Source organism: Drosophila persimilis, unplaced genomic scaffold, assembly GCF_003286085.1.
Source record: "Drosophila persimilis strain 14011-0111.01,24,50 unplaced genomic scaffold, DperRS2 tig00000622-arrow-arrow-pilon, whole genome shotgun sequence".
Classification (NCBI taxonomy): domain Eukaryota; kingdom Metazoa; phylum Arthropoda; class Insecta; order Diptera; family Drosophilidae; genus Drosophila; species Drosophila persimilis.
The window spans coordinates 1107578-1120163 of NW_020825326.1; the positions used below are offsets into that span (position 1 = coordinate 1107578).

General features: G+C 44.1%; 1 protein-coding gene across 1 annotated transcript; it reads left to right on the forward strand.

Moving 5' to 3' along the window:
* The first annotated feature begins 1869 nt into the window (after positions 1–1869).
* LOC6600167 (SET domain-containing protein SmydA-8) lies at positions 1870–5827 on the forward strand. Its single transcript, XM_026990927.1, has 2 exons — positions 1870–2973; positions 5251–5827. Exons 1-2 carry the CDS (start codon positions 2074–2076, stop codon positions 5686–5688), a joined length of 1338 nt encoding a protein of 445 aa, XP_026846728.1. The 5' UTR covers positions 1870–2073; the 3' UTR covers positions 5689–5827.
* The last annotated feature ends 6759 nt before the right edge of the window (positions 5828–12586 follow it).

The window sequence follows — 12586 nt, forward strand, 5'->3', positions numbered from 1 at the left end:
TGCATCCACTGCCCTGGCGCGTGTTGGATTTCCTTCCCCTTCATTTCGTCCCCCACATGAATCCAATTGAACACAAATTGAATAAGAGTCAAAAGCAAAATCCGCTTGGCGTCGCCTCTCCCTCTCGCACTCGTGGCGTGTGTGGTGTGTCGTGCCTATGTGCTTCTCTACTAATGTGCGTGTATGTCGCGCCTTGGGAAAAAATCATATTTGACTGTTGTCGCTGTTCCTGCTCCTGCTGTCACCCCCTTCCCCATAAGCTTTTGCGGTTGCTGTTACATTTGTTGTCTCCTTTCTCCTTATCTTGCTGCTGCTGTTATCCCTTTCGTGTCCTTTTGATTACTGTGGCTGTTGTCCGCGTCCCTGTCCCCTGCTTTAACGTCTTTATGTTGTTTTTGTCCAGTGCTTCCTCTTCATTCTGTTGCTACTGTTTCCTTCTTCTTCTCCTTCTCCTTTCTATTACCGCTGTACCCTGCTTCTTCTTCGCACTGCTGCTCTTGTCATCCACTCTCTTCTCTTCTTGTTGCTATCATTGGTTCTTCTTCTGCTCCTCCTTTCACATTCTGCTCTTGTTGTTGCTGTTGCTTTCTCTAATTTGTGTTTTTTATACCCGATACTCAAAATGAGTATTGGGGTATATTAGATTTGTGGTAAAAGTGGATGTGTGTAACGTCCAGAAGGAATCGTTTCCGACCCCATAAAGTATATATATTCTTGATCAGCATCAATAGCCGAGTCGATTGAGCCATGTCTGTCTGTCCGTCTGTCCGTCCGTCCGTCTGTCCGTCTGTCCGTCTGTCCGTCTGTCCGTCCCCTTCAGCGCCTAATGCTCAAAGACTATAAGAGCTAGAGCAACGATGTTTTGGATCCAGACTTCTGTGATATGTCACTGCTCCAAAAATATTTCAAAACTTTGCCCCGCCCACTTCCGCCCCCACAAAGGGCGAAAATCTGTGGCATCCACAATTTTGACGATACGAGAAACCTAAAAACGCAGAATCGTAGAAGATGACTATATCTTCTAGAGTGCAAAATCTGAACCAGATCGTATAATTATTACAGCCAGAATCACGAAAACAATTTCACTCTTTCTCGCTCTGTCTCACTCTAACACACAGGTTTCATGGTCGGTTTTGCCAATTGCAAAATATGAGTTCAAGGATCTCAGAACCTATAAAAGCCAGAGCAACCAAATTTGGTATCCACACTCCTGTGATATCGGACCTTGACCGTTTCCTGTCCAAATTTCGCCACACCCCCTTCCGCCCCCGCAAAGGACGAAAATCTGAGGCAACCACAAATCTCAGAGACTATTAAGGCTAGAGTAACCAAATTTGGTACACACACTCCTTTAAGATGTCACTATAAAACGTATATCTCAGAATTTCGCCCCACCCCCATCCGCCCCCACAAAGGACGAAAATCTGTTGCATCCACAATATTGCAGATTTGACAAAACTAAAAACGCAGAATCATAGATAATAACCATATCTATCAGGTTGCTGAATCTGGATCAGATCAGATCATTTTCATAGCCAAAAGGAGCAAATCAATTTGCACTGGCTACGCAGCGCCCGACGTCACGCTCAGACTGATTTTCTGTCTCTCTCGCACGCACTCTTTGTCGTGTCGTTAAATATTAGCGGCGTCTGCCGGAGGAGAGCCATACTGACTTAGTATCGGGTATAACCGTAGAGTTGCGGTGTCCGCAGCAACTCACAACGTTCCCCCTCGTTTTTAGTTGCGTTTAATGCTCTCCGAGGGCGTCGACGTCATAAGCGTCACTGTCGGCGTCGCCGTCGCTCATGCTGCTGTCACCGCTGTCGCGGTCACTGTCGCTGTCTCCGTCGCTATTCCCATAGCGCGACCCGACCAGACCAGACCAGAGAAGCGACATCACTCGTTGCGTTGCCGCCCGTCGCGTTGGTTGCTATTTCTCCGTCCGTGTATATCTGTTTCTCTCGCTGGTCCGATCCTGGGCAGAGTCTGACATCGTCGGGCATCATCGGGCATCATCGGGCATCATCGGGCATCGCCGAGCAACGTCAAAGAACGACCACGTGGACGAACAGGATGAACACAACGGCTACTATGCTGGCCCACATGGCGCCCTGCCGGGATACAACACCGGAGCAACTGGCGCAGCTCATCGATATGCACCTGGGCGAGCTGCGCGAGAAGAAGCCCAACTGGACGCTGGCCGCCTCGACGGTGGCCGGCCGCGGGGTGTTCGCCACCCGGGACATCGTCGCAGGAGAGCTGATCTTCCGGGAACGCGCGCTGGTGGTGGGGCCTACGGCGCGCAAGGGCCAGCTGAGCACATGCGTTTGCTGCCACCGGTTGCTACCGACGCAGGGTTTTCTCTGCAAGCAGCGTTGCACGCTGCCCGTGTGCGCCGCCTGCTCCGGATCGGTGACGCACCGGGCGGAGTGCGAGCACTTCCGCCGCTGGCAGCCAAAGGACGCGGACGCTGAGGAAGAGCAGGTGAACCCACTGTCGCTGCGCATCCTCACCGCCGTACGGGTCTTCCATCTAGGAAAGGAGCAGCGCCATCTGGTGGACGCCATGCAGGCGAACGCTGAACGGGGTTTCCGTCAGGAGATCATCAAGGCAGCGCAATGCTTCCGAAACTTTCCAACTACAGACAAGCCCTTCATGGATCAGCTTTTCCGGATTGTCGGCGTGCTTAACACGAACGCCTTTGAGGCGCCATGCCGCACCGACGGCCGCGAGACGCTACTACGGGGCCTCTTCCCGCTTACGGCGATCATGAACCACGAGTGTACCCCCAACGCCAGCCACTACTTCGATAACGGGCGCCTGGCCATAGTCCGGGCTGCCAGAGACATACCAAAGGGCGGGGAGATTACTACTACCTACACCAAGATCCTCTGGGGCAACCTTACGCGCGGCATCTTCCTTAAGATGACGAAGCACTTCATGTGTGACTGTACCAGGTGCAATGACAACACTGTGAGTAGGTGAATCGCCAATCGGCTCCGGGGCAAGGTTCTTATTCAACTATCTAAGGGCGCGCGCACACTATATTCGAAAGCGGCGCCCAAAAGTGCTCTAAAAGCTCGCCTAGATAAGCTCATCTTTGCTTGATCGATCAAACATGTTTGTTTTTATCATTTGAAAGTGCGTCTGATATCTACCATCAATATTTCGTTACTATGGCAGCTATGTGATATTAGTGGTCCGATTTTTCCAAATCTTTCTGAAGTAAATACTTATATGTCCATATAGAAACATAAAGTTACAAAACTGCGAACTTTTAATTTGATTATCTAAAAAACAGATATGTTTTTCCCAGGAGAACATGTTTTTGACCGATCGTTCCCACAGCAGCTTTATGATACATACACTCCCCGACACTTGAATACGACACACTAAAATGTACACTTTAGGCACCAATATATTTGTCGTTTTATTGAGATACACGTACATACGTATGTATGTACGTATAATATATGATTGCGGCTATCAGATCATCATTCAACTTAGTCGACAGGTTAGTTAGTCAAAAAGCTTAGATCTGAATTTTGAAAGCTTCCTAAGCTCAGCTGCGCTTTTGGCTCCTCTTTCGACAATAGTGTGCGCGAGGACCATGTACATATAAGCATGGCACTGATACAGTCTTTATTAAAATATATAATATCGATTTAGTCTGCTCACTGTTCGGATTATCGTGAGCTTGGAATATCACCTTCAACAATTTTGCTGCATAAATCCTATCAGTGGATACTTTCACCTCCATAAATACTCCTAGCTTTGCACGGCATAATCACATTTTTGAGCGGATTTTCTACTTTCTAAGAAGCTTTGCTACAAGAGCTTTAGGAACTTACCCTTTTTGCAAAAGGGCTTCATTTTATAATGCTGAAATCTAAATATTATCGATTAGCATTTTCGTCCCATCGACACAAGTCTTGATCTGAGGCATGGCCCTCGAACAACACCACTGGCAAAGGCCCTCACTTACGTATAAAGCAATTATTGAAATTTCGATCAAATATTTTGCACGAATTTCAACAGAATACATATATTCTTGGCCAACGTTAGATGTCAACGTCGCTGTTTTTCTTTCTATCTCCCTATACGAGCACGTGTATGTACATATGTACATATGTTTGAGTGGGCATGTATGTATGTACATACATACATACAAACATGCACCTAAAGAAAAAAATGCTGAAATTTTAATATTTAATATTTACACTTCGATTTAATTATTTATGCGATTATATTTACACTGGAAGTGGAAATATTATGAATTTAATTGTTTCACATTCAATTTCGTTTTCACATTAATATTTAAATAGTTATCTTTGACATTTCATACTTAAATTAAATAATTCAATATTCAAATAATACATTTATACTTATGTATATATAAATGAATCATACAAATTTATAGTATTTTATAGTATTTTCAATTTTGATTAAATATGGTCTCCATTGAAACGACATTTAAATACAATTTTATATGTTGGATTTAAAGTCAATTATATTTAATCTCAGCGTGTTTGTATTTAAAAACCACATGTTTTATTTAAATATCGCTGTGCTTTTTTTTTTTACTGAGTCTACTATTTTTCTCTCGGTGTACATATGCAAAATGTATATATGTATATATCTGTATCTGCTCATTATGATGTGGTATTGCTGCTCTTTATGCGGGATTAGTTGAATAATGGCCTCGGGCGTTGGCAGGCCAGGCCACCTGACACAAATGCGTTCCCTAATTAAATTAGCTCTATGTGTTTTCTTGCACTTGCCAGGAGTGTCGCCAAGGGGGGCGTCAAGCTGGTGACGAGGAAACAACAACAACAGCAGAAGGAAAGCTCAGGGCCTCCTTGATCCCTTACCCTCCTTAACCTTCGATTAGTACACATCACATAGTCTTTTGCCTTTGAAATCTTCATTATACATGCATACTCGTATACTTAAACGATTTATATTTAAATTGTCTGGACTTATGCCTGTCTGTATATTGACAATACTAAACTCCTCCTTGACTCACCTCCAAAAATAAGATTTCCATAAGCATGACACATTGAATTCTAGTTCGAGTTCGCTAATGTTCCGAAAAATTCGGATTTCAGTGGAATGTACTGCGCCGTGAAGTGACAGAGGCGGTCAGCTAACCCGATCCCCCAAATTAACAGAAACCGGAATACAAACCATATTAGCCATTTCTCTGATCCCCAACTAAAACCAACCCGTCTCTCTGTTTCGCCCCTGCAGGAGAACGGAACGTACCTGTCGGCGCTGTTCTGCCGGGAGCAGGGCTGTCGGGGCTTGGTCATTCCCGTTCAGACCCGGACCCTGCAGCCAGACTGGCGATGTCTGAGCTGCGAGAATGTCTTTCCTCACTCGAAGATGGCCAGATATCAGGACTTCGCACTAAACACTATCAACAATCGGATTAACTCGTGCAGCGTTCCCGACATGATACACTTCATCAATGATCTGTGTCCGCGATTCTGTCCGCCCTCGAACTACGTTCTTATCGAGGCTAAGCTCAACGTGATCTGGCGCATGACCCGATTCGACACGGACCAGTACACGACCGAGGAGGTGGCGCATAAGGACCGCTATCGCGAGGACATCCTGGCCATACTTCACAAGCTCGGGGCAGGAGAGTGCACCCTCAAGAAGCTCATCACCGAGGAGATACAGTAAAGGCTGCCCAGGAGATCCCTCCTTCACTGTTTGCGTGTATGATTTTGTATGGATGAAAAAGTGTGTGAGTGCGTTGTTAGTACTGTATTTTGTAATCACTTAAGAAAACCAATAAACACCAGGATATGTTGTACATACAGCTAGGACTCACTCTATTGTTTGGCACTTCTGTGACAGCTGTCAAAGCTGTCAAGCTTTATTGACGATAATTATACCCGATACTCAAAATGAGTATTGGGTATATTAGATTTGTGGTGAAAGTGGATGTGTGTAACGTCCAGAAGGAATTGTTTCCGACCCCATAAAGTATATATATTTTTGATCAGCATCAATAGCCGAGTCGATTGAGCCCTGTCTGTCTGTCTGTCTGCCTGTCTGTCTGTCCGTCTGTCCGTCCCTATCAGCGCCTAGTGCTCAAAGACTATAAAAGCTATATCCGGACTTCTGTGATATTTCACTGCTACAAGTATATTTCAAAACTTTTCCCCGCCCCCTTCCGCCTCCACGATACGAGAAAACAGAAAACGCAGAATCGTAGAGGATGTCCATATCTTCCAGAGTGCAAAATCTGAACCAGATCGTATAATTATTATAGCCAGAATCAAGAAAACAATTTCATTCTTTCTCGCTCTGTCTGTCTCTAACACACAGGTTTCATGGTCGGTTTTGCCAATTGGAAAATATGAGTTCAAGGATCTGAGAACCTATAAGAGCCAGAGCAACCAAATTTGGTATCCACACTCCTGTGATATCGGACCTTGACCGTTTTATGTCAAAATTTCGCCTCACCCCCTTCCGCCCCCGCAAAAGACGAAAATCTGTGGAATCCACAAATCTCAGAGACTATTAAGGCTAGAGTAACCAAGTTTGGCATCCACACTTCTGCTAGATCTCACAATAAAACGTTTATCTCAAAATTTCGCCCCACCCACTAAATCTAAAACTAAAATCTCTTGCATCCACAATATTGCAGATTCGAGAAAACTTAAAACGCACAATCATAGAGAATGCCCATATCTATCAGATTGCTGAATCTGGATCAGATCGGATCATCATAAAGCCAATCGGAACAAATCAAGATTTGTTTCTGATTTTCTGTCTCTCTCGCACGCACTCTTTGTCGTGTCGTTTTATATTAGCGGCGTCTGCTGGAGGAGAGCGATACTAAGACTAAGTATCGGGTATAAATGTAGAGTTGCGGTGTCCGCAGCAACTCACAACGTTCCCCCCCGTTTTTAGTTCTACAGACGGATCCTTAACCCCAGAAAGGTCTGGAGCCCAAGATAAACCACATAAAGTCGTGGTTACAGTCGGTTCGAGGCCCGTCCGCTGAAACGATGATTGTCTCTAGATATCGCGGAGAGATCCACCCAACATCGCAAACTTGCGAGCAGGTCGTATCGGCTTTTTACAGCGGGCGAGAGATTTGTAGCTAGATGATGGGCTGTGCTTGATTTTATTTACAAAGAACTGGCAAGGCCGTACAACAGCGAGGAAAGCGTCCTCAGTACCACAATAGAAAGTGCCTAGGAGGCGCAACAGTCAACCAGTCCTTCCCAACCAAAGAGCCCAGGGAGGAGTTCTGTTTCTGGCGACTCTGCCAGGAGTCACCATGCAATGTGGAATGTGGAACATTTAATGGTGCCTCCTGAGAGAGGCGGCAGGACTGCCATCGGTTGTCTGAGCATTAATCGTCGCGCCTTATGCTATTGGGCGGAGAAACCACTTGCATTAAACATTTTGTTGTTGTCTTAACTTAACTTTATCTTGTACAGTCGCGTTTAATATCGATTAGCGATTAGCAAAAAACTAAGAGAAACCGAGAAAACTGGATTCTTAGCTCCAGATTGCTAAGTTCAGCTAAGTTCAACTGTTATTGATAAAGCACCATTGCCAATTGCACTGCCCTTCGTTGCAGGACGAAATCCGTGAATATCGATGCTGTGAGCGAAGGAATCGAGCACGATCGTCATGTCCCAAAGCGAGAGATTGGTGCATTCTTGGGCATTAGTATGACGTCCATCAATAAGATTTTCCATGATCGTCTAAGAATATAAAAATCGGTCAAAAGGAGGCTAGTATCATGCATACATAAATCTGAGCCAAGTAAAAAAAAAACGCTTATCGACGGTATGGGTGTTTTAGAGCGGGGCAAATGCCACAAAAGTTTTCGCAACGAACCGTTTGTTCGAAAACGAATTTATTAGAGAATTTTGAGAATTTCCAGCTATCAAAATATCCCATTTTTGCAATTATATTAAAGCTGAGGTTTACGACAAAACTATGCGAGCGTTGTAGGTTCTGGAGGTTGTGTCCGAACTTATCATCTTGGCGACGGCTACGAAGCTCTGGTTGGACCCTATCAGTCGTTCTTTCCTAAGGGTCGTCCGTTTGTCAATGTGCCCATATCGCACAAGTCATTTCGGATGGTTATATAGGCCTTAAAGTATATTTAGCGGCACAACACCAAAAAATATTACTGCTCGTATCTGTTCTGAGGGGCATCAAAATCAATCAAAATCATTGGATGAACCCCATCTTTTGTACTAAACATAGAGCTAACAAGATGCTATCGAATGGCCTAAAAAACCACGGTGTAAATATTTGTTTTCAATCATTTTTGTACATCAAAAGCGTACGAAAGCAAACTTGTTCCACCTTAATGCTTCGAAATGCAAAGTTATGACATTTCCTCTTTCTAGCCCCTTGTTGGCTCCCCATACCCTATTTGGTGGTTCTCTTGAGAGAACTACTCTGGTGGATGATCTTGGTGTTATGTTAGACCCCAAGTTTAAGTTTTCTGAACACATTTCTACCATGGTAAATAAGACCATGGGCATGCTTGGGTTTATGAAGAGGTGGTCAAAGGAATTTGTCGACCCCTATATAACAAAGACTCTTTATAACTCGCTTGTTTGTCTGATCTTAGAATACGGCTCCTGTGTATGGTGTACAAAGTACACCTGGACCGTATAGAATCAGTAGAGAAAAACTTTTTACTCTTTGCTCTTGGGGGGCCTTAGTTGGGATAAAGGTGTGAGACTTCCATCTTACTCTATTAGACTGCTATTAGTAAACCTCCCATCCTTAGTTAACCGTAGAAAAATGCTTGGTGTGATTTTTATGCACAACTTGATCAGCGGTGACATAGACAGCCGTGATCTTTTCAACCGTATAAGCTTCACGATTCCTATTAGACTTACTAGAAATTGTATACCGATGTTCCTTCCACTTTGTAGATCGAATTATTCCTTTCATGAACCGTTTAGGGTCTTATGCTCGGATTATAATTACCTTATATTATATGGCTCTCCTACGGCAGACGCCGCTAATATTAAACGACACGACAAAGAGTGCGTGCGAGAGAGACAGAAAATCAGTCTGAGCGTGACGTCGGGCGCTGCGTAGTCACTGCAAATTGATTTGTTCCGTTGGGCTAATGATGATCCGATCTGATCCAGATTCAGCAATCTGATAGATATGGGCATTCTCTATGATTGTGCGTTTTTAGTTTTCTCGAATCTGCAATATTGTGGATGCAACAGATTTTCGTTCTTTGTGAGGGCGGATGTGGGTGGGGCGAAATTTTGAGATAAACGTTTTATTGTGAGAACTAGCAGAAGTGTGGATACCAAACTTGGTTACTCTAGCCTTAATAGTCTCTGAGATTTGTGGATTCCCCAGATTTTCGTCCTCTGCGGGGGCGGAAGGGGGTGTGGCGAAATTTTGAGGCCAAACGGTCAAGGTCCGATATCTCAGGAGTGTGGATACCAAATTTGGTTGCTCTAGCTCTTATAGTCTCTGAGATCTAGGCGCTCACTTTTTACAATTGGCAAAGCCGACCATGAAACATGTGTGTTAGAGAGAGACAGAGCGAGAAAATATACTTGTAGCAGTGACATATCACAGAAATCCGGATATAAAACGTCGTTGCTCTAGCTTTTATAGTCTTTGAGCACTAGGCGCTGACATTGACTCAAGGCATAATTGTCGAGTGAGTCTTGTTATTTCGTATGACTCGCACTCACACTGTTACGAAAAAAGTTGTGAGAGAGAGAGAGTGCATGTGGTGTCTCTCTCGCTCAATGTGTTGTGCATTGTTTTGCTCACTGCAGTGTGGAATGTGTGAGTCAAACGAGAAGGACATTTTCATTTAATCGGTGACGGTTTCTGTCGGTGCTTGTACTGTTTACTAATTACTGAAAATGGGAAATTCGAATGTTGGTTCTTTTGATTATGTAAGTTTAGTAGAAAAATGTATGCGTGTGTTTCTATTCGAATATTATATGTACATTTAAACACAAAGACAACAGTTCAGTTTCCGTGAAGAACGGATCGTACGAAATCTCTTGTTTCCAAATGAGCTTTAATTTATGGTGGTTCTGTTGGCTGTTCTACAATCAGGTTGGAGATTTCAACGAATTCCAAGCTGAGCGGGGTCACTGATAAGCTAAAGGACGACCAGCGCTTATTTCTAAAGAATGCCTTGTTCTTGGGTGCGGTGCCGATGTGAATCAACCTTCGGCAGATCAGCGCGAGGTTCCCAGTGTGGTAGCAGCGATCGCCTCCCATGATCACTGCGGGGCAACTTACAACATGCCAAATCGCTTTCCCTAGATATCGACTCGTCCTACGCCCCTAAGGGGGATTCTTCGCGACTTTTGTCCTTGGAAAGTTGTCCGTATTTTTAGCTCCTCTCGGACACTCGCGTCCGGCCTCGTATACGATTTTCTGAACGAACTCGAAGACTGGGCCTCAAGGGGGAAAATTGGCGGGAACCCAGCGAAGCTGAACGCTAAGGAAGTCACACCCAATGCTTCTGGAATGAAGCATCAACCTCAGTCTCGCCCTGGACTGGCGACTGACTTGGTAGCTCTGATAGCTCCATCAAGCTATCCACAGTCCACCCTCGGCCATTAAGGAGAAGACGGAGGAAAAGAGATGGCCATCAAACAATTGGATACTTGGACGCTCCCCAACTGGGCGCCCAACTCCCCAACTGAGCTATGTAGCTCTGCTAGTTAGCTAGTTCCTAATAAATCTACTAATAGCTGGTGCATCTGTGTATATGTATGTGTGTACTTTCCCAGCAGCAGTGTGTACCTACAATAAGCTACTACTGCTACTTTTAGGACCTCTTTAAGGTCTGAACGTCGATTATTTTGTCATCATTTATATAATTTTAGGCTTAACAATCACCATTTTTGGTGTTGTTTAGGCTATAGCAAAAACTCAAGTTAGGACAAGAATCAATTAAATTATTGTATGAGCAGTATTTTTTTTATGGTGTGAAGTCTTAGTCATGCATATCTAAGTGTATCTTGACTTGGACGTTATGTGGTTAAATTCTCATTGCAAGGGACTATTCTTCTAAAATCGCGAAAAAACTAAATATCCTCGATGGCCCGCGGTCATATTTGGCGGTCCAACATGGTTCTTTTTTTATTTTAATTTAAAAGTTTAACATATGCATTTAAATAAAATGTCAAAGTTTCGTCGAAAGGTGTTTATTTTGTTATTTTGGAAAGTATCAGGGTTTGAATATTAGGTGAAATTCAGTTTTGTGAAGAAATTAACCAATCACACTGATAGGATTCACAAATGTTGAGGATGTAAGGACTTAAAAAAAAATATATTTGTTTTTCTAAGGAGGACAAAGAGGATGGTGAAGAGGAGCTATGTGTATTTCCGACACTTAGCTAGAGCCGCGCCTCTACATTTATGCCAGATGCTCAATCAGTATGGCTCTCCTCCGCCAGAAGGCACATACATTGCACGACGAGAGTGTGTGAAAGAGAGGGAATGAGTAATGAGTAACCATGACACAGATTTTCCACCTTTGTGGGACGGGTAAGCCCCAAAAGTATGCAAAGTTTTGATATTTCATTCAAAAGCATATCTATGTTTATGATTATGTTTACATTTTATACGGGCAATAATGAAACTTTGAAGATGATAAAAAAGTTAAGAACCATTTGCTAGATATTGACAAATACGCACAAATTCCGGCAAGTAGTCGGCAGTTCCGCACAACGATTTTTTCTGAGGCTGTCGCTGTGAAGCACAGGAGAAGTTCGCGGCAGACTTTTTCTGCAGAAATCGCTGGATGCGACGATCCTCAAGAATCGGCATCCCGAACTGAACCATTTGCTGGATGTTCCCGTTCACCGCCAGCTCAGAAGCTCTCTACATTATGCCGAAGTGTCGACGGGCATTGAAGGCCATTCACGCTCAACCGATACATAATCTTAATGTTGTGCGCCTGAAATGTTTGATAGATATAGTGGTGCTCATCTCGCTAAGGTACACGTTTTATGGCGCCCCATAGCACAGGTATTCCTGATAGTGTGAGAGAGCTTCTGCCATCCCAAACCACAATTTTTTTCTTAGCTACTGTTTCTCTGTTATTTTAGAAGTCATTGCACTATTTTGAAAAATCACCCAGCAGTCGAAAATTTCCAGTGTCCAAACCTTGTCAAGCCCCCTTAAAATGTAAGAACATTCAGATTTTCTTGTTTCTCCAGAGTGGATTGTATTAATATTTGTTCATCACAGCTGAGATTAGCCGGGGCGGGGCACTCTGCTACAGCGACTGCTCCCGGACTGGACTTCACCAAAAATGTGTTGTGCACTCGGACAGCGGCACAGCGATGGAGGTGAGGGTATTCGGCTAAGACAACTACGACAATTCTGGATGGTGATATGCTGGTTCGTCCACAAGAATTGCAGTCAAAAGCTCAGCAATCCGTTGCCAAATAAATTTTAAGTTTTGCATGTTGAAGAGTGGAATGTTCTATTTGCCAGGGTCCGCAGCAGATTTTTATACTGGGTATCATAAAGAAGAAGGAAGTGTTTGTGACGATCCCATAAAGTGTACATACTCTTGAGTCGGACGCCG

Coding starts and splice junctions, on each gene's coding strand:
- LOC6600167 (XM_026990927.1), top strand. CDS start 2,074: ATGAACACAACGGCTACTATGCTGGCCCACATGGCGCCCTGCCGGGAT. Junction 2,974..5,250: donor CCAGGTGCAATGACAACACT/GTGAGTAGGTGA, acceptor TCGCCCCTGCAG/GAGAACGGAACGTACCTGTC.